The 26688-nt window shown below is 44.6% G+C and overlaps 1 protein-coding gene across 3 annotated transcripts in view; it reads right to left on the reverse strand.

Moving 5' to 3' along the window:
* Positions 1 to 26688, reverse strand: part of LOC146871975 (uncharacterized) — a 326120-nt gene that overhangs the window by 147060 nt on the left and 152372 nt on the right. For all 3 annotated transcript variants that reach the window (XR_014981284.1, XM_085652793.1, XM_085652781.1), the window contains exon 6: positions 1715 to 2527. Coding sequence is in view for 2 of the 3 variants with exons in the window: in XM_085652793.1 (XP_085508919.1) it covers positions 1715 to 2527 (813 nt within the window). In the remaining variant the exon portion in view is untranslated. The remainder of the gene's footprint in view (positions 1 to 1714; positions 2528 to 26688) is intronic.

The following is a 26688-nucleotide window of genomic DNA, read 5'->3' on the forward strand; positions in this document are numbered from 1 at the left end:
ACCCCTTGCTTCATGCTTGTAGTGTTTGACTGTGTATGTCTCTTGATAGTCTTTTGCTTCTTATTTCTGACATTTTAAAGTCTGTGTTCACAAATTCAAAGCCAATGTTGCCTGGCAGCATACTCGATTCACAGCTGAACTGTGTTGACTGTTTCCATTTGAAAGACTTGCTTCACCACTCTTAGATGTATGTTCCCTTACCTAAACCTAAACTGTATACATGGGTCCCCCACTTTCTTCTCTTGAGTTCTGGCCAACTACTGCATGCAGCAGTCTTGCGAGTCTTTGGTCTTCGTCTGTCCCATCGGAGTTTGTAAGCTCTGTTTTTTTTAGAGGCCTAGAAAATATGCAGATATGCCCAGTTAGTCATACCCCAGAGTTTACGTTCTATCCAGATTTTAAAACTTGTTCTGCTTCAGCATAGTCTGGATTGAATTGTAATAATGGTAGGAGGCTGCCAACTCTGTTTCCTGTTAAAAGTTTTAAACAAAACAGTTGCCCAAGTGGTGCATTTCCATAGATCTGCTTGGTGCACAGGACCCATTATTAAAAAAGTTTAATTGCACGATGCTACCAAATGTTCCACTCTACGGTTCGCAAAGAGCAAAATCTGGGCACAATGGAGTCCTATTTAGAGTGAGACAATCTCTTTACACACAGGTACGTTTAGGAATATTAAAATATTCAGTAGTGCTATACAGTAACAGTAAATGCTTTCATTTAGCCACAGGTGATTCCTTCAAAACTGTGGTAAATCTGGGGTTATTATGGTGCACTCCTATTTCATGAGCTGCTCTTGGCCTTATGCTTGCCTTCTTGATCTTGGTTTCTTGGTCTACAGATAGACAGCATGATTCTGACTATACCTCGACTCCATCGTCAATTGCTATCCAGTCTAGCCTTGTATGTGCTATGTCTCCACAAGTAGGACCTATAGGACCCCTCAGCTGAGCTTCAACTCTGCCAGTCTCCCTGTCAGTTGCTAACCAGGATAACAAGTTTAAATGCTTCAAGGGAATCTGAATCAGACTTCTGTTCCTAGCCGAGAAGAGACAACTGCAATTCCTTTTACATAACAAAAATCACAAGATTCCAGCTACACTTTTACAGTTACATATCAAGCCTCTCGTGGATGTGCCAGAAATGGGCAGTCTTTTTATATCCATTCCTCAGCCCCAAGCACCCTTTGCTGTTCAACTAAATTCAGAAACCACACCACAGAATCTTTGGATAATCTTAACATAAATGATGCATAAGATGATGCCTAACAGAAAACCTGCTAATTGAGATCAAGGAAATAGCAAACATGAAGAAGGCGGGTTGACTGACATGAATCTAATGATATCAGAAAGCCCCAAAATAAATCACACAAAAATAATTTATAGGGGGAGCGATAACTCAGCAACTGATCTTTCATTGCTTATTCAGATCAAATTTGGTTTGGTTCCAAGTTTTCAATGGAGCCTACAGGCACCCACAAAAGTATTTACAACTTCGCAGTGGTCACAATCTACCATAACGGTCACTGTCTGTCTGTACTTGATTATTGGTGATAGATTTATCTGCGTGCAGCTCCTCACAAAGATCTTACAGACTGTTTAGAAGCTGGATGGAGAAAAACAACCACATTTGGGATGACCGATTTCAAGAATTGCAGGGCTCGCTAAAGTGTCCTAGAAAACCGGTTTTGCAAAAAAGAAGAAGAGCATCCTACCTTGGTCTGAAGGGAAGTGTCTGTCTCGTCTCTTACAGGAGTGCTAGTTGGTGAAGAGGTGCTATCCGAACCTGCATTCTTTCTTACAGATGTGCCTGCCGTGTGAGGGGATCGATCACAGTGTGCAATTGAGGCTCGGTCTAGCTTCTCCAAGGAAGTTCTTGCTCTATTGATAGATGCCCAGTCATGCTTTCCAAAAGATGTATTTTTTTCCCTACTACTGGCAGCCCGGTCAGACCTTCCCATGGATTCTCTATTGCTTGCAGTTCTCTCAGACTTCCCCAGGGACGTTCCTTTTTCCGTACTGCTGAAAGTCCTGTCTGACTTTCCCCTTTCACCAACACTGACAATCCTTTCAGGCTTCCCGAGGTTAATGTTCTTTTCCTTAAGGTTGCCAGTCCATGTGCTTGTGGCACTATCTGGTTTTTCCACTGTGGCTCCCTTTCTCCCCATGCTGAATCGGCTGTCCAACTCATCAAAGGGAGATCTTATTCCCTCCTCACTAGGGGTACAGTTTGAGTTCTCAAGGATCGGCCTTTTCTCACCTTTGGTGGAGGTGCTGTCCAGCTTTTTAATAGACACCACCTTCCTTTTCATAATGGGGGTTTGATCTACCTTCTCAAGAAGCAAGTCACCCTCCATGCTGATGGGACTAGCTGGTGTTTCTTGGGATGAGTGAACTCCAGTATTTTTTGAAGTGCTGTCTTTCTCATCACCATATTGCTCTTTTGTGCCCTCTTTCAGGTCGCTGTCCATCTTCCCAGGTAGTGCTTTATTTTCTCCGACATTCGACTTCACAGATGCTTTTTCATCCTGTGAACAAACACAATATTAAAATGTCAAACCTGCACCAGAGACAAACATTTTGGTACATCACAATGCAAACGTGCTCAGAATGAAAACTGTTTTTTTTTTTAAATGATTGGCTGGCTATGTTCTTATGTTGAATTAACCACAGAGATACCAGAGCATAGCACTTGAGAAAGGTTGCATAAAATGCATATCAGTGGTTAAAATAACTAAACATTAACCACTTAAAAATGTACTAAGATGATAGATTGGGGAATCGGTTAGCGTGAGAGGTAAAGAAAGCCTGTGTGTACTTCTGGAATAAACACACTGATACAAATAGATTAACAAAGGTTGTATATCACTATAGAGACCCACTACGTCCCATCCACTACATTCTAGGACATTAGACTGTATACCAGGGAGATCTCCATTAGCCCCACCCCCTTTTAAGTGTATTTAATTACTGTTACTCTACTTTTTAATTTAAGTAGCTGTTTCTTTAAAGTTCTTTATTCCCAATGGGGTGTCGCACAATGTATTAGATCCAGTATAGTAACCCATGATGTAGTGGATCCAATGTAGTGGGGGATCCACCTTGAAAACATACAAATAAAGATTTCATAAAACGGTGTCATCAGAAAGAAATGAAATCATGTAGGGAGCCCTATATCAGTGTGGCCAGCAAATGAATTCAATAAGTCAACACGAAAAACAAATTGTGCACAGATACTAGGCTTACCATGATGCCACCATGTCATTCAATTCTCACATACTTCACACACAATGTCCAATATATGCCGAACAACATCCATGCAGCATTTATAGAATCTACACCACCATCGTTTCATCAGTGACATTCCATGCCATTAAATCGAATAGGTCTTAATGACTACATGATAAACATAGATCAAACATTTATGATGTGGAATGCTAGGATTGCAGTATGGCCTGTAACAGTTACACACAAAGACGTGGCAGCAAAGTAAACATCCTAACTGTAGGTCTCACAACACAGGTGTAGGAATTGTACCAGAGACAAGAGGTAAAATATAACGTTAAAGGAAAACGAATAGTTTCTTACCTGTCGGTGTAGTTTTGCAGCTTGAAGATCTTTCTGGATTCACTATGCTGTACATTATTCCGCGATCTTGTGGTTGGGTCCGGATTCGTAGTCTTTTCTTTGTTTTTTTTTTCTTCTTTTTTTTTTGTAGCCCAGGTGGGCGTCGACGACCCACCATTTGGTGCACCTCCCGTGACGTCGTCGTGCTTCCTGCGGAAGTCCCACCTTTGGGGCGCCATCTTCGGGTTCTTTGTTCCTCTCGTTTTTTTTTTTTTTTTAAACCCTAGGCGATTGATTAATCCTTTATGTCCATTTTTCTGTACGTTTTCATTCCTTCTGATCTTCTTTATTTTACCCCCTCTTCCTCCAGCCTCATCTTCCTGGCGGAGGTGGGTGGGTTCGCCAACGAATCCAGAAAGATCTTCAAGCTGCAAAACTACACCGACAGGTAAGAAACTATTCGTTTTGCAGCGTGAATCTTTCTGGATTCACTATGCTGTGCATAGACTTTGTAGCGGTTTTCCTAATTTTGTGGCGGCTGGGTGGTAGATGAGCGTTGGTCGTTGAAAATGTGTTGAAGCACCTTCTGTCCAACTTGTGCTTCCTTGTTCATCTGAATGTCCACGCAGTAGTGTTTCGTGAACGTGTGCACAGATGCCCAAGTTGCCGCTAGACATATGTCCTGAATGGGCGTGTTCGCCAGAAAGGCAACGGTTGCCCCCTTCTTCCTTGTGGAGTGAGCCTGAGGCCCCTCTGCTAGCTCCTGTCCAGCCTGTTTGTGGCAGAATTGAATAGTGAGGGCAATCCATCTAGCGATGGTGCCCTTAGTCACTGGTCTACCCATGAAGCTAGTAGCAAAGGACACAAACAACTGCTTTGATTTTCTGAGTTCCTTGGTCCTCTCAATGTAGTGCATCACCGCTCTTCTAGCGTCAAGAGTGTGTAGAGCCTTTTCTGCGTTTGAAGTTGGGTTTTGGAAGAAACTCGGTATCTGAATACTCTGGTTCATGTGGAACGCCGACACCACCTTGGGCATGAAGTGTGGGTCTGTTCTCAGGACAACCCTGTCCTTGTGAATCTGCATGTAGGGTTCCTGTAGCGTTAGCGCTTGAAGCTCGCTCACCCTGCGTAGCGAGGTTATGGCTAACAGAAAGGCCGTTTTCATAGTCAACATTTGCAGTGAGGCCTTGTGAATGGGTTCAAACGGTGCCTTCATGAGCTCCGTCAGTACCACGTTGAGATTCCATGCTGGCGGCGGCAACCTTTTAGGAGGAGCAATTCTTTTGGCTCCTTCCATGAATCTCTTCACAACCTGCGATGTGAAGAAACTTCCACCCTTCTCTCCTCTGGTGTAGGCTACGATCGCCGCTAGGTGTACCCTTAGGGAGCTCGAGCAGAGGTTACTCTTTAGAAGGTGTGTGAGGTACCTCAGTACTGTTGAGTCTCTTGTCATTGTATTTTGCAGCCCCTTCTTCCTGCACCACATAGTAAATCTCTGCCATTTCGCGCTGTAGCATTTGCGTGTAGTTGGTTTTCTTGCCTCCCGCAGCACCCGCATAGTGCTTGGAGGCAATCTGAGGTGAGCGAACTCTAGGTCTTCAGGAGCCATGCCGCCAGGTTGAGGCTCTCTGGCTCCGGATGCAGGACCTCTCCGTTTTGCATGGAAAGCAGGTCTCTTCTTCTCGTGAACCTGTGGGGATTGCCTTGCGCCATTTCTTGAATTTGTGAGAACCATGTCTGCCTTGCCCACTGCGGAGCCACTAGGATCAGTGTCATGTTGCTGGTTCTGCACTTGTCGAGCACTCTGTGCAACAGGGGTATCGGTGGAAAGGCGTAGGCAAATGTCCTTGACCAGCTTATCCATAGGGCATTCCCCAGGGACTGCTGTTCTGGTTGCCTGGACGTGAAGCTTTGGCATTTTGCATTGTGGTGTGTTGCAAACAGGTCTATTGTGGGAGTTCCCCATCTCTGGAAAAGCTTCTCCGTTTCCTGGCCATTGAGCTCCCACTCGTGCGATGCCGAGGTCTGCCTGCTTAGCCAGTCTGCCTCCACATTGTCCTTCCCTGGAAGGTGAATTGCCAGTAGATCTATCCTGAGAGGTATGGCCCATCTCCAAATCTCCTGTGCCAGAGAGGAGAGGGGAAACGACTGAGTCCCCCCCTGCTTGTTGATATAGAACATTGCCGTGGTGTTGTCTGTTTGAACCAACACCCTCTGGTTGTACAGGTGTCTCTGGAAGGCCTTCAGGGCCAGCAGGATGGTTTTCAATTCGAGGTAATTGATATGGCGTACCGCATCTGCTGGAGCCCACAGACCCCTCACTCTGAGATTGTCCATGTGCGCTCCCCATCCCTTTTGAGATGCGTCCGTGGTAATGGTCATTGTTGGGTTTGGTGGTGTCAGGCTCCTCCCTGCTGTCATGTTGTCTCTGTTCCACCAAGTCATCTCCTCCTGCACTGCGTGCGTAACAACCACTAGATCCTCTCAACTTCCGCTTTCTTGTGACCATTGCTGTTGTAGCCATTCTTGGAATGGTCTCATGTGCAGGCGTACATTCGGCACCAGCTGGATATACGACGCCATCATCCCCATCATCTTGCTCACTGACCTCACTGTCAGAGCTCGCCCCTTCTGGTAGAGACGCGTCTCCTTCAGCAGGGCATCTGTTCTCCTGTCGCTGGGCACCACTGTGCTGTTTAGGGTGTTGATTTTTGCTCCCAGGAAAATCTTCACCTGCTCTGGTTCCAGCGATGACTTCCCCCAGTGTATCGAGAACCCCAGGTTCGTCAGAGTGTCTGTCACGCGTGCTGCGTGTCTCTCGCACTTCTCACGTGTGTTTGCCTTGACCAGCCAGTCGTCTAGGTAGGGGTAGACATGGATCCCCTCCCTTCGTAGGTGGGCTGCGACTGCCGACAGGCATTTCGTAAAAACCCTTGGCGCCGATTTTAGCCCGAAGGCCAGGGTTGTGAACTGGTAATGCTCCTGGTTGATGTTGAACCTTAGAAGACCCTTGTGTCTTCTGTTTATTGCAATGTGCAGGTAGGCATCCTTGAGGTCCACGGTGACCATGAAGTCCCCGTCTCTTATTTGGGGCAGCACCTCCTGCAGCGAAGTCATTTTGAACCTCTGCGTTCTGATGAATTTGTTTAGGTATCGCAGGTCCAGGATGGGTCTGAGGTTTCCGTCTACTTTCGGGACCACGAAGTAGTTCGAGTAGACCCCCTTGTTCCGTTCTCTGAACGGCACTGCCTCTATGGCTCTTTTTTCTAGTAGTTTCTGCGTTTCTTCTCTGAGTAGCGCAAGTTCTTGAGCCGATCTCTGCCTTCTTCTTGGTTTTTTGTTTGGAGGTCTTTTCTCCAAATCCACGCAGTATCCGTATTGCATGACGTTCAGTATCCACTTGTCTGTGGTTATGCGCCGCCACTCCTGAAGGTAGAGACTCAGTCTTCCGCCTACTGGTGTTGGATGCTCGTAGGCTTTTGATTTTCCTCTCCCCCTTGATGTTACTGTATTGCGCCTCACCCTTGGGGGTATGTCGTGGGTAGGCGTTCTCCTGCGTGCTGAGTCACTTTGATGAGGGTTGTTCACCCCCTCTCCTCCTCTGGCCACGTCCGTTCCCTCTCCCGCGAAAGGACTGGCCCCGAGGTTGGTACTGCCAGTTTTGCTTCTGTTGACCTTGTTGTCCGTGACTATCACCCTGCTGGAACGACTGGTGCGACGCTCCCTGCTGGCTTCCTCCCCGACCGTAGGGTCTCCTAGAGGGATTGCCTCTCCTCATCCCCCTGAGCTGTAGGGCCCCCATGGACCTCGCCGTCTCGTTTTCTTTTTTCAGATGGGTGAGTTTCTCGTCTACTGTTGCTCCGAACAGTGTTTCCCCATTGAAGGGGGTGCCAAGAATGTTGTTCTGCACCTCCTGTTTGAATCCAGAGATTCTTAGCCATGCATGTCTTCGCTCGGTGACCCCTATGGCCATTAGTCTGGCCGAGGTCTCTGCCCCGTCCAACGCCGTCTTAATACAAGAGTTGGCGATGTTTTTACCTTCTTCCACCAGGTGGGAGGCTCTTTGGCGGTATTCTTCTGGGAGGTGTTTTACTAGTTCCCCCATCTCGTCCCAGTGCTGGTACTGGTGTCTATTGAGAAGTGCATTGGAATTCGCCATGCGCCAGTGCATTGCGGCGTTCCTCTCGACCTTTCTTCCTGTGAGGTCTATCCTCCTGCTTTCTTTATCGGGTCGTGGCCCCGAAGTCGCTGGCACGTTGGCCCTTCTCCTGGCCGTGGAAGCTATGATGGAGTCGGCCGTGATACTACCCTTGATGTAAGGGGGGTCCAGAGAAGAGTGCTTATACTTCTTCTCCGTCCTGGGCGTGATCGAACGGCAAGTCGCTGGTTCCTTAAAGGCCTCTCTTCCCTGATTCATCACACTTTGTAGCATGGGAAGGAATTGGCTCCTCGTCTGGATGGGGAGCAGGGTCTCGAGGAGAAAATTGGCTTTCGGCCTCTCCTCGTCCAGTTTCACGCCGAAGGCTGTAGCTGCGTTCCTGACCACCATATTGTACACCCCGATGTCGTCGGGCGTCGAAGGCCTCGAAGGGTACGTGTCCACGGGCTCCTCGGGGTTTTCAGTGTCGAGATCCTGCCATTCTATCTCGTGGCTGGTTGGTGGCGCCGAGCTGTAGAACGACTGCTGGTCGTCTTCCTCTGCTTCGCCCTCATAATAGGTCTCATCTTCCTCTTCGAGATCTCTCGTCAGCCCCTCGGTGTCGAAATCGTTCTGCTCCTCGATTTCGACGACGTTCGTCGGCGGAGCCGTTGGAATTTTGAATTCCTTCATCCTGGCGTCGAACTCCTTCTTCCTCTGAAGTATGCTCTCCTTCGGCCTCGAGCCGCCTCTTCTTTTTCTCCATCTCGGAGATGCTTTCGGCGTCGACCGCGGGCCTCTTCGACGGAACTTGCGTTGACGTCGGCTTGTCCTTCTGCGTCGAGCGCCCCGTTTCATGGGTTGTTTTCGACGAATCGAGCCTTTCGGCGTCTTTCGGCACCAGGGAGTCCTTTTCGAAGGATCCGCTCGGCCTCTTGTCCATGGCTCCCCCCTTGGTCGTCGAAGTTTTCGGCGCCGGGGCTCCCCTTGTGGACTTTGACTCAGATTTTCTCGAGTCACCCTCGGGTTTTCGAGGTATTTTCGGGTGTTTTGAACTCGACGATTCTCTTACCTCGTCTTCAGTTTTCTTGTCGGTCTCTACGACTGTGAAGATTTCGGGTCCCTCGGCGACGTTGTCGTCATCGTCTGTGGAGAGGCCCAGATCGTAGAGCGACGGGGCCTTACCCTTGCCATCCATGCTGGCGTTGGCTCTTCTCTGACGTTCTCTCACCCGGAGCGTCTTCGGCGCGAAGGCTGAGCAGGCGTTGCAGTCCCTGCTCAGATGGTCGACCGGTAGGCAGAGATTGCAGACCGGATGCTGGTCCTTCTGCGCGAACTTGTGGTGGCAGTTAGGGCAGAACTTGAATGGCGTCTTGTCCATTGCGCTCAGGGCCTCTGAGTGCGCATTCTCCAAGGGCGTCGAAGAAAAAGGCGGAACTCTTCCTTCTTCGCGCTCCTGATGTAATATATTCCTTTCCTGTGATCTCTTCGTAGTTATTTATCGACGAAACTCGCTTTTCCTTCTTCTTCCTTCGATTGAAAATCTGGAGCTTCCCGATGACGATCCAGACCCAACGGCGGAAAAAAGAATCTGAAGATGGCGCCCCAAAGGTGGGACTTCCGCAGGAAGCACGACGACGTCATTGGAGGTGCACTAAATAGTGGGTCGTCGACGCCCACCTGGGCTACAAAAAAAAAAGAAAAAATGGGACAGGTCCTTTAACCGCCAAAAACTATGCTGGAGATATTTGAATGGACAAAGTAGATTGTCAGAGACAGACTGTAGGCAGTAAAGTAGAGAGCAAGAGAGGTGCAGAGACACAGTCAATCAGAAAATCTTTGAAAGATAGTCTGTCTTTAAACCCACAAGGTAGTAGATGATGATGGCATGAGGGATTGGGGTTCAAATCCAGCTGCATGCAAACTGTCCTGCAGTAAAAGAGAGGTGGAACGCAGAAAGGTTGCAGTTTGGCACCACTATTCACACCAGGTACCTCCTACAAAGAGGCAGGTCTTACAATTGAAGTCTGTATTCAGAAACTAAGAGCCTATCAAAGGCAAGCAGATTGAGCAGGGGTTCAATACATGTCAGGTCTTTGGAAATAACGATCATAAACGCTGTGGGCTGCTGTAGGATACCAGCAGAAGACATCATGCCACCTGTTCTGTGGCTTCGATTAACCTCGATAACGATGTGATCCTGTTCAGTAAGAAGACTCTGGGATTTACACTACTGAAGGACTAAAAGTAAGCAGGGTTTTGTTACTACCCGTCCATGATAATATAGGAGCAAAGATCGCAGCATACCAGGCACAATAACAGGGGGAAGGGCCATCAATGGAGTCTCTTACTGTTTTTAATGGTGCTGTTATGAAAGGATTTTTCCTGAGGGAACCGCAATCTGCAAGCAGGTATCTCGTTGGGAGGAGTAAGAAAGTCCACCACAAAGAAATTCTATTCGGGGATCATATTTTTGCCAAAACATGGAGCAGGAAACCCTTTGGAAGCAGCATTCATGAAAAAGGAAAGCATATATAAGGTGTTACCAAAGACCTTAAAACCAAAAGTGTGTTTTACAAAAGAAGATCAGGCAGATAAAAATTGGATCAAATATTCTCTTGCGTGGGACATATAAACGATCCATTTGGCATGCAAAAAAGAGTCATGAAGAAGCAATACAATTCGAGTTATTCCTGGCCTGCCAAACAAAAAACTCTAAAGCTTTCTGATTCATTATAAAATTGCTTAAACAGTGTAAAGGCTTCTTCTCAACAAAACAGAATCAACGTTACTGCAGATTGCTGGTCTAAATACATTGTCACTTTGCACCAAACGAATCCTAATCACCTAAAATGCCAAGTTTCACACTCTACAACTGTCCAAATTTCTAAAACCAAAGAGGACGTTAATGAACAAACACAACTTATAGCATTTACCATCACGGCTAAAAGGATCGCCGTTTTAATTTTAAAAAGTAGAGCGGACGGTGCCCCTGGAACAAATGGAATCCCTGCTTCGTTCTATTAACAGGACACTGAATTCTGGTCACAACTGTAGGAACGCCTTTTTAGAGCCAGCCTCATCATAAATACCGCCCTGTCCACTTGGTAAGGTTCATTCTTGCAACCCATCTATGAAAAAGGCTCACTGGTGAATCCAGAAAGATACTGCCTCATCGCCCTTTTAGATGCTGAGGCTAAATACTTTGCTTCTTTATTACTGGAGGACCTAGCAGCATGGGCAAGTTCAATGTACCTGCTCTCACTAAATCAAACCGGTTTTAGGCCCATGCTGGGCACCAGTGACAATCTAGTGGAAATTAGGATGCTAGTATCAACACAGATGCAGAAAAAACAACTCCTCAACAGCTGTTTTGTAGACTGCAGCAAGGCCTTTGATCATGTCCAATGCTAACTTCTCTGGCAAATGTTGAAACTCTGGGGCATTCCGGAACAATTACTCTGAGGCATTCAACTGCTTTATTCTGAAACGTGGACTACAGTCAAATTAACAATAACTCAACAGTCTCTAATAAGGTCAGGATAGAACAAGGAGTCAAACAAGGATGCGTTCTGGCACCTGCCATGTTCAACCTATTTTTGAGTGATTGGGTGCCTGCTCTTGACGCAATCATCAGCGACCCACCAAAGCTGGGCCATTGACACATTACTTACTGTCTGTACGCTAACGATGTTCTTTTGAGCCAAACCACGAGGGGGCTGCAAAGTCTGCTTGATGTCTTATTTGCACATAGCACTACGAACGGCTTGACAGTGAATCTCGAGAAGACCAATGTCGCAATTTTTGGACGGAAAAAGGAAACCTTAACAAGCACAGACTGTCCACCGCCCCCAGCTACAAGTACCTTGGATGTTGGCTCGATGACAAGGGAATGCATTTAACCTAGGAGAACTTACTTTAACCAAAGGTCACAGCACTACAATTTGCTTTCAAAACTATTTTTAATCACAAAAAAACTCCCACTCTAGAACCTTTGCTGAAGATAGTAAAAAACAAACTAATTCCCACATTGGCTTATGGCTCAGAAGCCTTCCTGGTAAGCTAGGCCCCTTTCTGAATAAATCCCAGAGTCAAGTTTTTAGGAAATTGTTTAAACTCCTAAATTAATTACTCTGCAGCCATTCGGATTCAACTAGAATTCATGTTACACGATCAAGTCCTGCACAAAAGGCCTGCATTCTTAAATATTTACATGCCATGTGTGTTGCCAAGTAAGGAACTTCGAAAAAGCTAATCTGGAATGAGACGTCAGAAACAAATCAACCAGTCTTTCAAAACCCTTGGTCAATCGCCTTGCTCGAAGCGCTAAAACTGAAAACAACCACCGCACTTTCGCTCCATAAACTTTCACACCAAAATTTTAAGAAGGCTTTAAATAGAGAAATTGAAAAAGCTTAGTTTCTGCAAGACCGCCAGACCTTGATGGCTAGAAAGCATGCCTGTCTCATACAGAGAAGTTATAACAAAAACAAGATGCAAAAATATCTTACAGACACTTTCATGGGACATTAAAATCAATTATTGCCACATCAGAATGGGAATTTGCTCATCCTTGGACCTTTTACCACCTTGGTTCCTGTGCCCAGCGTCGGCTATTCGGTCAATCATGAGAAAATGTAGCTCACCTTCTCTGCATCTGCCCATCCTTACTCGACAATGGCCGGAAATTCCTCCGTCAAGTATGAATCAAACAAGGGAACCGTACAATTCAGACAGCCAGAGATTTTTTGCTTAACGACCCTCATGCTCAAGCCATCTGCGGCCTGGCTAAATTTCTGAGCAAAGCAGACAAAATGCTAAGACCCGTGCCCTACCGGTCATCTCTGGAACCCAAAATTCTATTTTTTAGTTCCCCCTGCATTATAACGTATAAATGCACGAAGCACTGCCTTAGAAGTAACAATGACGTGCACCCACTAAAAGTGCAATTTATCATCTGAAGGCTCTAAATGTGACCTCAGGGCTCCATGTTAAAACCCTTAGAATGATCAGGGTAAAACTGTTTCAGTACAAAATGACCTCATGTGTCAACACACTGGCACTATAACCTTCACCACAATGGAAGAAATGGCTAAGTTCCAAATGCAAAAAATTACCCACAGCTCAATACATTTGCTGGTGCTTAATGATTTTCTTAAGCACTCAATGCTAGTTATCTTGATTTAGACCACTCCCCTACTCGGATAGGCCACACCCCTTTATGGAATTTGCCACGCCCCTTTGAGAGCACTCCCAGTTATTTTCCCCCACTTAAAGCCCTGCATGACAGTGAAAAAAATGTTTGGGGTAACATATGACCCTCCAGCATTTCGCGATTCTCAAAATGATCGCGTAATCAGCTGAGAAGCGCTAACTTCGCGATATTTTCAGTTTTTGGACGCAAAAACTAGGCCTTCTCAAAATGGTGGCATCTGATTGACTGTCCTAGCACACGTCACTACGTGGTGCCGTACAGCCGTACTTTCTAATTTACTGGTGGAGAGTAATTCAACAAGCCTTGTGGATTCGAGGGGTTGGGGCTCAAGAGAGCTCCTGGATCTGGCGAGACTTTCATCTGAGTGGGGGCATAAAAGGGGGGGCTCCTGACAGAGAGACATTGTCTGTCTCAAACAAAAAGTTGTAACCCATCCGTCACATCCTCAAGCTGGTTTTGTCCGACCCGGAGTTTCACACTCCGAACATCTTTTTTAAATAGCTTCAGTAATTCTCTCACATTCGCTGGATTGCCACTTGCAACGTAAAAAGACTTGCTTCCTAACTCTGAAATTAACAGTATTCAGAAGAAGTCACAGGTCATGTGTTTTTTGTCGTATCAAGTAAACAGGCTACTGGATGAGCAGAATGTAAATGTGTTTATCTTTCTCTGCGAAATTAACGAAGCTTTAACTCTTAAATTGCATATTTGACAAGTCTTGAATTAACGGTACAGGGAGAACATCCACTTTTTTTTTTTTTTTTTTGAGTCTGTGATGTTTTCGAATCGGAGTCTTCAGTAGGCCTGGGCGAAAATATCGTTCCGTTCGCGGAAATTGCGATAATTTGACATTTTCGCGTTCCGCGGAGAGCGCGAAAATGTCAAAATTTCCGCATTCCGCTGCTTGGCGATAATTTGTTTCTTGCTCGCGCTGTAAAATAATACATTCACGCGCGCGATCGCCTTACCTGAATCCCTGCGTTCGCCGACAAGTTTTCTTGATCCGGTCGCGTTCTCCATGAGATGTTGTATTGTTTTTAGCCATTTGCGCTGTCTCGCGACAGTCCGCGCCCGCAGTGACGTCATGCGTCGGGCGATCACGTCTTTCTTCTCGCGATCATGCACCGCGAGACAACTGAAAACAAGATGCAAGCGAGCAACCACATGGGTAAGTTGGCGAGCCGCAACCATGCAGAAAATCTCGCGAACCTGCGGGAAAAAAACTTCCGCATCTTCGCGATATTTCCGCGTGTTTGCGATAATTTTTAACATTTTCGCGATAATTTGCGAAAGTGGATTTCGCAAATTCCGCCCACCCCTAGTCTTCAGTCAAGGTTTTATGCAATGTCTGGGGGGACACTTGTAAGTCATTCTGTTTTACATTTGGCCTCTCCTTAGTTGGAGAATTTTGTGGCTTCATTGTACTGGCCTTTTCAAATATTTAATATACTCTTTGTCCCTCTGGCAGCGGTAAGCTGCGGCTTAACATTCATTTTTGTTTCATTTTTTCCAACGTTTCTTGTTCTTTTTAGATACTTTAACTGGTTCTAATTCAGGGTCTGGCTCACTTACTACTTTTTGGGCTCCCTTGAAAGGCCACCAGGCTGGTAATGCATTGCCATCCCTTTTGTTAGTTGTCCTGTAAGCATCTTGTTTGTTATTATGAGATTAATCGCATCTTTAATTGTATTGGTTGTAGACACATCTGTGGTAATTACCAGGGTTACGTCAAAGTCTTTGATTTTGCTTATGTTTGTGTCTAAATTTCTGACATTATATATGAGTGCATCACCCCGATGATTGGCTATAATCGGCTCTACGTTCTGCTTCACGTCTACATCTTCATTCATAGATGAAAATTTGTGATGCATGTTGGGCATGTCACAAACATAGCAACTGAGCTCATTGCTGAATGGCAATATGTAACAGACCTCAGTTTTTTTTGGACTCCTCCGACAATGGGCATGGATCTAGAGTGGTAAACTGAACATTCAGTTTTTCTAGAGTTGAAATATAGGCCTTTTCTCTGGCGCAGACATTATAGATGAATATTGGTAATGGGCTTTTTATGTTTACAGTGTCCGGGGATAAAGAAAGAGCTCACATTTTTTTCCAGATAGAGTGTAAGGGTCTATTAAATCTGTTAGATACATTGGAGATATTGGACTAACAGTGCGCTTTTCTTTATTCAGTACATCTCTTGACTTAGCTTTGAGATGGGTTAGTTCATGACTTGGAGTAAGTGTTGTTGACATAATAGATTTTCCACATACAGTATAGTCTGCAATCCCAATTTGCTCGAGCTGTATTTCACTTCCTCGACATCCCCGTCTTATCCAATTTTCAAAAGGCTGTGGCCTAACAGCCAGAGCTGCCGAATTTGAAACCGGGTAACCAGGTTCGAGTCGCGGCCTTGGCTCAACATCTGTGTTTTTGTGTAAATCATTTCCTCTCCCAGTGCTGAAAAAAACCTGAACGTGACCTTGTGTAGTGTGACTGGTGGTCCCATATATAGATACATAGGCTGCGTCGGCAGAGTGGCTTTAGGGCGGTGCGATTGGTGCTGCAAGCACTTGCAGGGACTTTGATGGGGGGCACTGTGTTTTAAAATAACTATTGGTTTAAAAGAGTGTGAACTTCCTTGTGCATTCAGCAGTTTTTCAGACACCAATAAAAATGTCAAGATAACTCTGGTGATTAATGTTCCTACTTATGAGAGATCAGCATTTTATCTAGTGGGAGTTTTGACTCATCATAAAGTAGCGTGGAAGGTTAGTGTGCCTGCTGCAAAGAACTTGTACCAATCTAATCACAGGAGTGAGTGTGAGTGGACTACGAGTTGCACTTTAAAAAAAATAAAATGTATGTAAGAGAGAGGCTATGGAGAGATGAAGTGCACTGTTGGAGAGTGGCAGTCAGACCCTCGAACATTTCGCGATTTGCAAAATAGTCACAAAATCAGCCGAGGAGCGTGTTGACTGCAATATTTAGTTTTTTTGGCCTAAAAAAAGGGCTCAAAAGCAAACAAAATGCTACGTGATTAGCTGTCGGCGCACACACCATTATGTGGTGCTGAACTGCCGTACTAGTTAATTTTAGGTGGTGAGTAATTGAACAAGACTTGTGGATTAGAGGGGTCAGGACAGTTTATGACTCCGGCGAGACTTTCACCTGTGAGTGGGGGCATTGATAAAGGGAGGCTCCAGACATAGGACCTGAGAGTGCAAACTCGTTGGGCTGTTGTGACCTGGGTGGGACTAAACACCAACCTGGTGAGTAGAGGCCCTGGGCTCACACCACGTGCTTTTGTATCGCTGCCTTACAGAAATCACAACCAACAATGTGCTTTCAGTATAGTGCTCACGTCAGTCTTGCAGCTTTGTGGAGCTGCCTTTAACAATTGAAATAATGTAAGGCAGAGTGAGACCCAAAGATCGACTGCAGCAGCCTGCACACATCTCTGTGGCAGGCGGCTCTACCTTCTGTGCAAAGTGTGACTCGCTTGTAACTCCACTGTGTTCGCAAGTGCAGCACCTGCGCTAGCTGATTAATTGCTCTTATTACTGACAGTTTGATCTCTAGGGTCCTACCTCACTTTCACAGTTGTTGAAAATGTCTTTTTTATTCAGAATAAAACTATTTGCCAAAGCAGGTCGACTAGAGATGAAGCTGTGGGACTAAAGATTGTGTTCCATGATTTTACAAAGGAGCAAGCAAGGTTTTAATTCAAAATATCAACTTTTCCAGTAAAAGTGGTGTAGTAATCAGACGAAGTCGAAAGTAGAAAACTGCAAGTCTTTATTTTACGAACTCCCACGGGCACGCCGCTTGCCTGTGGCTTCACAGTAATCATAAACAAACTGTCATAACTGTCAGAAACACCGCGTCACAACATATCTCCTTTCCTTAGAAAATAGAGAAGCAGAGAGAGAACAGCGATGAGGAGAGAAAAGACATGGAAGAACGAATGCACGAAAGAAAGAAAGAAAGGAAAGATAGGAAAGAAAAGAAAAGAAGGAAAACCACAAGAGAGTAGGAGAGCGAGAGAAAGAGAAGGAGAGAGAGAGAGCGAGAGAGCGAGAGAGAGAGAGAGAGAGAGAGAGAGAGAGAGAGAGAGAAAAAGTGCAGGAGAAACACCACAATGGTAAGGAGAAACACCGAAAGTCATTGACGGTATCTAACAGGAATATTAACTGTTCTGGTACTCCTCCTGACAGTGGCGTGGCTGGGAGAAGAATTCGGGACATCAAGTTTACCGTGAGAGATCCTAAGAGAGGCCTCACTTCTCGACATGGGATACTTGACATCATTGAGCATATTTTTAACTTTCGCCACCTTGTTACTATTCCACCAGTCTTTTCCATTGACTCGAACAGCATTACCACACACTTTATCCACCACCACAATTTCCCCATACTTGGCTTCTCCTTTCCTTACAAAACCTGGTTTCTTTATTCTGATCCTGTCTCCCACAGTAAATTCTCTGATCTTAACACGCTTCCTTTCATCAAAGTACTCCTTTTGTTTGACCTGGACCTCCGCCGACTTGGACCTCACTTTCTCATCCATCTCTTGGGGAGAAGAATATGATTTATTCCATTTAGACATCCAAGCCGGTCTAAGCTCGGTACATGGTTTCCTACCTCTCAGTAGTTCAAAGGGGGACACCCCAGTAGACGAATGAGGAGTGGTTCTATAGAACCACAACATTGTCCTGACACTATGGGGAACATCTTTGTGGTGGGCGAGAGCCCATTTGACACAATCACCTATGACTCTATTAAGTCTCTCTACCAAGCCGTTGGTTTGAGGATGATAGAGAGAACTACGGTAATGAATGATGGCAGATTCTCTAAGAAACTCTTGTACCTCAGATGATACAAATTGTACCCCGTTATCTGAGATTAAAGTTTGGGGAAACCCTTCTCTCATAAATGTTTCCCTTAAGAAGTCAATGATTTCTTGGGAATCAACCTTAGAGACAAACTTGGCCTCGGGCCACTTAGTGTAATAGTCCACCATGACAATGGCGAATTTGCATTGCTGGGGAAGGCTGTGAAAAGGTCCTAGAACATCTATGCCAAGTTTTTCCCACGGGCCACCCGGAAGGGGAATAGGAGTGAGGGGAGGACTACTAGTGTGAAGACTTTTGTCACTTGACGAACACACGGTGCACTCTTGCACCATTTCCTCAATATCTCTATCCATTTTGGGCCACCAAAAGTACTCTCTTACTCTACGCTTGGTTAATGTGGCACCAAGGTGCCCCTCATGTGCTTTGGTGAGAAGAGTGGGTCTGATGTCCACCGGTGGAACAAGTTTCTCTAACCTGAAAACCAGACCATCCTCAATCGAAAGTTCATCACACACCTTGACATAGGGTTGTAACATGACATCTACATTCCTTTCCCTGGGCCACCCTTGGGAAATATATTTCATCAGGTTTTTAGAGACTTCATCTCCAGCCACCGCCTCCCTCCATTTTTGCTGATCAATAGTACAAACATTACTAAGTTCAACACTGGCTATAATATAATCCTCCTTTTCATCAAAACAGCATTCATCTATGCTTTGTATGTCCTGACTCGTATTAGCAGGCAAACGTGACAGTGCATCCGCTCTTACATTTTTTCCCCCAGCAATATGTACAATCTCAAAGTTGTATTGTAAGAGTTTGGAGGCTAGGCGTGCGATGCGGGGAGTGGCCCCCCGGCTGTTGGTGCACCCTAAAATCGCTACTAATGGTTTGTGGTCCGTTTGAAGAATGAATTTTTGTCCCCACAAATAATTTTTAAATTTTTCAATGCCCCACCAACATGCTAGAAGCTCCTTCTCAATGACCGAATAGTGAGTTTCAGCTTCTCTTAGTACTCTGGATGCAAACCCTACAGTGTGTTCCTTTTTGTCAACCATCTGTGTCAACACAGCGCCCAGTCCGTAACTGCTAGCATCAACAGTCAGCGTACACTGGACCCCTTGTACGAACGGCTTCAAGGCCTTGACCGTGCTGAGTTGTTCCTTGATCCAGTCAAAGGCAGCCTTGCATTCATCATCCCACACAAATTCACTTCTGTCTTGGAGCAGCTTGGAAATGGGACGAATCTTTGTAGCATAGTCTTGAATAAAGCGGGCATAAAATTCTGTGAGACCTAACAGAGACTTGACACCAGCTTTGTCTTTGGGAGCGGAAGCATCAACAATGGCTTGAACCAAACTCGGTTTGGGCGTGACTCCTTCACTCGATATAGTGTGACCCAGATAATCCATCTTGTCTTTAGAGAATTCACACTTGTCCCTTTTTAGGACCACCCCATGTTCCTGGAATATGGACAGGATCTTGTTCAGTGCAATGTCGTGTTCTTGTTGGTCTTTTGCGAACAGCAGAATGTCATCCTGGAATATGGCCACGTTCTTTATTCCCTTCAGTAAATTGACCATAACCCTCTGAAATACAGAGGCTGCTGAGGCCAAACCGAAAGGCATACGACAAAATTGGAACAAACCTGCAGGGGAGTTGAACGCTGTGAAATGGCGTGAATCCTTGTCCAGTTCAATTTGGTGATACGCCGAGGCCAGGTCGAGTTTGGTGAAGACCTTGGCACCTTCGACTACACCCAGCATTTCCGATATGTTCGGTAGAGGATGCGAGTCCACCCAGATGACCTTGTTTAGATTGCGCAAGTCAATGCAGATTCTGAGATCATTATTTTTCTTCCTTGCCACGACCAATGCTGAGGACCAATCAGACGACTATGGGTTCAATAACCCCTCTTTTTTGCATGGACAAAAGTTCTTTCTCCAGGTCTTCTCTGATGCTGAAAGGGATACTCCTTATTTTGTGTTTTACAGGTACCACATCACTCTTTATCTTGATCTTGTGTTTGAATCCTTTGATTTTCCCCAATTCACCTGAAAACACTCTGGGATATTTATTGAGTAGTTCCTCGACCTGTGTTTGGTCCCGAACCACTAGAATCTGTTCCTTGGCTCCAGGGCACAGCATCATACTGAACAAACCTTGGTGGAACCATCCTAATATGTCTAGTCCATTGACAGCGACATATACTTTTCCGTAAATGTGTCTGTTCTTGAAAATCAAGATGTCCTCAAAGTACCCCATCAGTTCTATACTTCTCCCTTCATAGGATACAGGCTCACGGTCAGGCGGTTGCAGAGGTCTGTTACCCCATTTTCTCCTGAACAAAGATTCACTGATCATTGTGATCCTAGCACCAGAATCTACAAGCAGCCTCACACTCTCTTCCCCTACACCGATGATGGCATAGGGATCTACACAGTCATCAGGGTTACCACTTTTTATGTTCCCTTCCCTAACAACCACTACCATGTCCTTAAGTTCGCAAAGGGTGTCGTCACTGTCACTCCCACTTGCATCCATGGCACATGCTACCTGTTCTTTCTTATATTTTTGGCTTTGACATACTTTGTCAAAATGTCCCAATTTCCCACATTTGCGACAGGTTGCATTTCTCGCAGGACACGGTCTACCACTTTTCACATGGGAGGGATATCCACATCTGTAACATATATCAGTCCTTTTGAAGAAATTATTTGGCTGATAATCTTTTTTCCTCTCATGCTTTTTAAAGCGGACAGGGGTAACAACTTCAATACTTTTACTTTCCAGTTCCTTTATGGAAGATTGTGACGTTTCAATACTTTTCGCTATGCGAATAGATTCATCCAGGGAGGGATTTTCCAAAGATAAAAGTTTTTGTCTTAGTCTTATAGTCTTGTCCAGACATTTCCCTATAAACTGATCACGAATCAACTGTTCACTGAAACTCACATTCTGCCACCAACTTCCTCAAAGCAGTAATGTATGTGTCTACATCTTCCTCATTTCTCTGCATTCTTTTAAAAAAATTGTGTCTAGACACCACCACACTGGGTTGCTTATCAAATCTGGCTTTTAATTTTTTCACTGTGTCTTTGTATTCATCAGTTTCTTCGTCTTCTTCCACAACTACATCCGGTAAATGTTTAAGGGTTTCTCTCCCTTCATACCCCAGGGAATGGAGTAGTAAAAACTTTTTCCTTTCTGCCCTGAACCTATGTGCTCCTATAGCACCCAGGTAATTTTCAAACGCGTCGAACCATTTCCTCCAAGGCACAGGAGGTTCGCCCGGTGTGTCCAGGAAAGGAGATGGTGGAAGAATGGACTGCATCATGTGAAATTTCTTTCGAAAATGCAAATAAGGAAATATATATTTCTTGTTACTACAATTAAGTATTTAATGGTGGCAATCAGAGCGGTCAAAATAGCCTATAAGCCAATGTTCTAAATAAGCCACAACTTATGAAACAGTCTCTGTGACCCCCACACGGGAGATGGAGAGAGAATTTATGTTTATATCCTTGTACATCTTAAGGTCGTGCCCTCATCATGTCGTTTTTTGTCAAATGTAGATAACCCTTTTATTTTGCTCCAAAGCGTATGTTCTTCCCACTTGTTAATGCTGCCCAGGGTATTCCAGTCCAAGATGACTTTACAATACTTATCTAAACCATGCGCGGCAATGAAATTGACCCAAGTGAGGCTGTCGCTTTAAGAGCTGGGCGGGGTTACAGCAACAGCAGAGACGCGCGAAACGCCTCTCGTAACACGTTCCCTCACCTCAGGCTGTTCCGAACAATACCCGGAGACGTCAGGAGACAGGCGGTCACAGCTCCGTGAAAGGCTGAGGCAGTGGACCTTCACCGATCGTTTCGTGAGGAGTGCGCAGGGCGTCCAACTCTTCAGGTACCTGAACCGGATTCTCCTGTGGGTTCTGTGGGAGTCGTACTCGTCGCCAGTTGGTCTTGTAGTAATCAGACGAAGTCGAAAGTAGAAAACTGCAAGTCTTTATTTTACGAACTCCCACGGGCACGCCGCTTGCCTGTGGCTTCACAGTAATCATAAACAAACTGTCATAACTGTCAGAAACACCGCGTCATCGCGGACAGCGCGAGACACTGAATGTACGCCTCGCGCTCTAGCAGCGCGAGGCAGAGCAGGCCACTACAAGTGGTTTATCTCTTTCCTGCACAGGACTTATCAGTGTGAAAATCCATCTTGCTATTTCACAATTTTAGGAGTTTTCTCAGCCGATTGGTGATTTCGTTTCCCAGGGCAGTATTTGCATTTCAAATTTGTGCAAGTGCATGGACCAGCACAGTAATTGTATTTCTGCCACAATTCAAGGTTGACAACGGTAGTTACATTCTTTTGCTTGCCGTGGTTCTATTTAATCTGTTGATGTGTTGGTCTGTATGCGATACATTACCAGTTTGTAAGTTGTTATTAGAAGGGAAACATTTGCTCAAATGGTCATTTTAATCTTGTTCAATAGGGTTATTAGACTTTTTCCAAAGGTGGGTGCCAATCTTTTTTACACGTTCTATTGTATTTGGGCATCCCATTTTTAAATGAGATCTGCGAATTATGCACGTCCTTACATAATGCCATGTAATATTAGGGGCATGATGTTTATTTTCTGAGAATTTGTTCTTGTTGCAGGAGTTTGGAGAGGCAGAATATGATCAGTTAAGGATGACTCATTTGCAAGATGAGTTACATGGGCAAAAGTTGTTAGGGGCTTGCCGGTGTCTTTCACCAAAATAAAACGGATGTTTTTCAAGCTCTCTAGGTACCGTGTTGTGCTGAGCATACTTTCAAGTACTGCCAAACACGTATTAATGCCATAAAAACAAGCCTTTCTAAACCCTTCCCCCATGTATCCCTCCCAGACGTATCCCCAACACCTCATCTTTCTCCCTAATTCACTTCTAGAGACTCTTCCCCCTCTAAGTCTCCGTTACTCATTCCAAACCTCCTCCTACTGCTATGATCGCCAAATAAAGACTTTTTAGACCCTTCCCTTTTCTATCCCCTCGCTGTCCTTTTTCAATCCAACTAACAGACTCATGTCCACAGCTCAAATTAATTTCATATTTCCCTATACTAATTTACCACTAATCCTTTTTGGGTTCCGGAATAGCATGCTACTCACTGAAAAGAGCTCAAACACCTTGTCAGGGGTAGTAATCGCTATACAAATGCAATTACAAGTCAAGGTTCCCTTCCCTCCTAGTGACAGTTCCACCTACGCCCTACTGCCACCATCAACATCCAATGCCCTATGCCGAGCTGCCCCCCCAAGGAGTCTGTAGACGTGCTCTGCATGCATCAGGCGTTTGATAGACCCTTCATTCCCAAGTCAAGGGTCCCTCCCTTCTGCCCCAAGTCAGCACAGTGCCACAGAAAACAGGATGACTAGCAACCCTGTGCTATTGTGCTTGGCTTTACCTATGATCCAGAATGTTACCAAAAAGGAGAATAGAGCAAACAAGCACTCTCAGACACTTTAAACATGCCTATTTCAAAGTGAAATCTGCTAAAACAGTTCCCATGATTTAAGACTGAAAATGAAGGATTACAAGTAAAATAAAGTGCCGCAATAATGCGGCAAAATTACAAATTTTCTGCCACAAATTTGTAATTTTTCTGCCACAAAATTTGCATATCTATGCTGCAAAATCCTGGGGGGTTTGACTGAAGTCTGTATGAACTACTTTTAGCAACAATGAATTTGTCATTTCAATGTTTTTATAATTATACCATGGCAGTGTTTATCACCCTGTTTATTTATCAATTTCTATTTTGCGAGATACATTTGAAATTTGCATTTATCATCCACTAGAATGTTTTATCTCCGCCCGAGCACCAAACCTAAGTGGATCTCTCTCCTTCCCAGTTTGATGTGTTTTATACATTTGTGTAAAATATATTATAAACTTGCAATGGCTTTTATTAGCTTAGCATGAATAAACAACTTGAAGCTTGAATATAAGCTGTTATCCTACACTAGAATCTATCATCATAGTCACGAGGAACCTGAAGGCTTGGACTAATAGGTTAATTTTTTTGTCAGGCAAAAATATAGAAATTTTATGGAGCATCAGGGGAGATGTGACCAATATGACCATTTTGACCCGGGACATCCTTCCATCTCCCGGAACCTGAAATGTCCCCTGCAGTAGGCATCATGACAAAAGCACCTTGCATGACTTAAAGTGGTAGCTTCCTTGAGAGGTGGCAAACAGCACAATTGTGTGAGTTAACATCTGAAGGCAACATTTAGCACCTTGGCAGATTTTCAACCATTTACACTCTTTGTTTAAACCTGGTGCCAAGGCGGAGTCAGATGTACGCCAAAATGGAAGAATAACAGCAGCCTTTGGTTTTTGCTTTGATAAATGAAGCAAGACATCACCATGGAAATAAAGATATATATCACGTTTACAACCTGCATATGTGTCTTTGGGCAGGATGACAAAGTTAATTAGTACACATCACAGGATTTCAACCTGCCATAGAAAGCGAAATTAAGTGATTTGCTCAAAATCACTGGATGTTCTGCTAACGCTGAGACTTAAAGGGTGCTCCCCAGATTCAAGACTGAAACCTTTGGCCGTGGCCGTTACCACACCCTAATCACACACACTAATATTAGTTCTTAAAGAATTATTCTAAGAGTGCATCGGTACTGTGTGCTTACATTAATTTAATGTTATTTGGAGTGTATCGGTACTATAAGCTTAAATTAGCTTTATGTTCGTGGGATTTTAAAAAAACCAAATATGATTGCAGGCAGCCGTGAGAACTTAAACACGGTGTATTATAGTGTAAGAAAAGAAATGTACACATAAAGCAACAAATGCAACCGTGGGTTAGGGGTTTGTTTATGTTAATTCAGCGGGAGTGACTTAAAGGCTTAAATTGCGGGCTGCTTTGTATAAATTATTATTAAAAAGTCAACTATATTAGCAAAGAAAATCCATATATTCTTTTTAAAACATTAGGCGAAGGTACAGCTGTGGTGAGATATGGAGCCTGATGTATTCTTTATGGTCATAGGTTCAAACCCCAATGTGTTGAATGAACAGTTTATCCTTATTAGGCGGAGAAAATAAGAAGTGTTGTGTAATATTAAATATGTTTTATTTAACCTAAAATGCCCACGGATGAATGTATGCTTTATAAATACAGATTATATCAACAGTGCTACCAAGATTTGCACCTTAATTGGTATGTTTAATTTGGCAACATTTATAGCACGACAAATAGTGTTACAGAATAAAAAGAATATGCACGCACAAGACCAAAGAAACATGAGCAGTAATGCAATTGTGCTGAAATATAAAGCGTAGTGTATATTTTTTTAGAATATCTATATAAATGCGGCTGTGGTCATATATTGTGTGAAGTAATTTTTATTAACTTCTTTTTAGGTCTCGCTGAGACAGCGCATGCGCTGCTCTGCGAGACATTTAGTGTGTAGGTTTTGAAAGTGCTGCCACAGGCCTTTGGTGGCCTAAAGCTTGCGTGCACGCACGCAGCCGCCATCTGTCTTTCCTCCGTCACATCGCTGCGATTGATCGCTTTCACTTTCGCGGGTCGCGCGGCTGAGTCACTTTCACGGCCGCGCGGCCAATGCTTGTTATCCAAGCGTTGAGTACAACACTTGAAATGCTGTGAAAAACTATAATTTGCTGCAGCTGGCGAGTTCTTCTTTTTCTCAAATATAAATATTTTCTTCTTTGAGGGTACCGATTGAGACAGTACTTTCCATACCAAAGATAAACATGTTGCCTTCTTAAGTGTGAGTTGCTAATGAAAGCACACCCACCTGGGCGCAGTAACCCGTTATTTGCCTGTACAGGGCACTACAAGTGAGCACGCACCCGCAATCCTGCGACACAGCATCCTAAACTCAAATGAACGGCATGCCAGCGTGTGGAAGCAGAGGGAGCTGGGTACAACTCTCCCTAGGCCACGCTGTGCCGCAGGGGCAGTGCTGGGAGTGCGGTGAGAATTAGATCTTGGGAACACTCATGTAACAAAGTCATAAAGCGTCATAAACCAAAGTCACGTTTATCTGTAATGTACATTCGCAAGTGACATCAAAGGAGCTATTTATTCGAGTGACACAAACCAAGGCTGCTGCTGCCGCCTCAGAAAGGTGTGTATTTTAGGAAACCTGGCCAGTCTATTCTCATGCACAAAATGACAAAAAGCTCTTGCCTGCTCTGCATCCACCTCACTGTGGGCTTGGATCGGTGAGGCCTAAAGGGATGCCAGCCAGGAGCTGCACGGGAATGTGGTTTCAAAAGTGGTGGATTGAGTGCAGGGGTTTGCGAACTGTGCGTAATTTCCTTTGGCACATAATTTGAAAAAATGGTGCATAAGTAGGTCAAATGCAAATTGCCATTTAGCCCTATATTTTGCATGAAATGCATCCCTCCGTTCGTTTTAGGTTCCAGGATGCAATTCATGCCATAAAAAAAAAATCTTAAAATAACAAAAAACACACGTGCTGCAAACAGTAGACTTGGTCTCTTTCTTAGTATTGTTTCTGTACTCCTTCAATGGGATTTTTACCCACATGCACTTGAAATTACACAACATGGCATAAAGGTGTGATGAAAACTTCACCTGGGCCTGATTGAGGAGTCTCAGAGTAGAGCCAGTTATGTGGGACTGGTACCCAGAGGGTCTGCTTAAGTTAAGTAGACATTAAGCAGTGACATTGACCTCCTAGCATTTAAGTTCACCACTACAGTAGTGCAATGGATGAGGCTAGGATGCTAAGTGGGGCAGATCCAATCAAAAACAGACAGGGATCCCTACCTGGCACTATATTCACATTCTTAAACTTTACAAGTAAAAACACCTGTGTTTCTTAAAAATATGTGCAAGGACCCTA

This window comes from Triturus cristatus, chromosome 1_1 (assembly GCF_964204655.1).
Source record: "Triturus cristatus chromosome 1_1, aTriCri1.1, whole genome shotgun sequence".
NCBI lineage: Eukaryota > Metazoa > Chordata > Amphibia > Caudata > Salamandridae > Triturus > Triturus cristatus.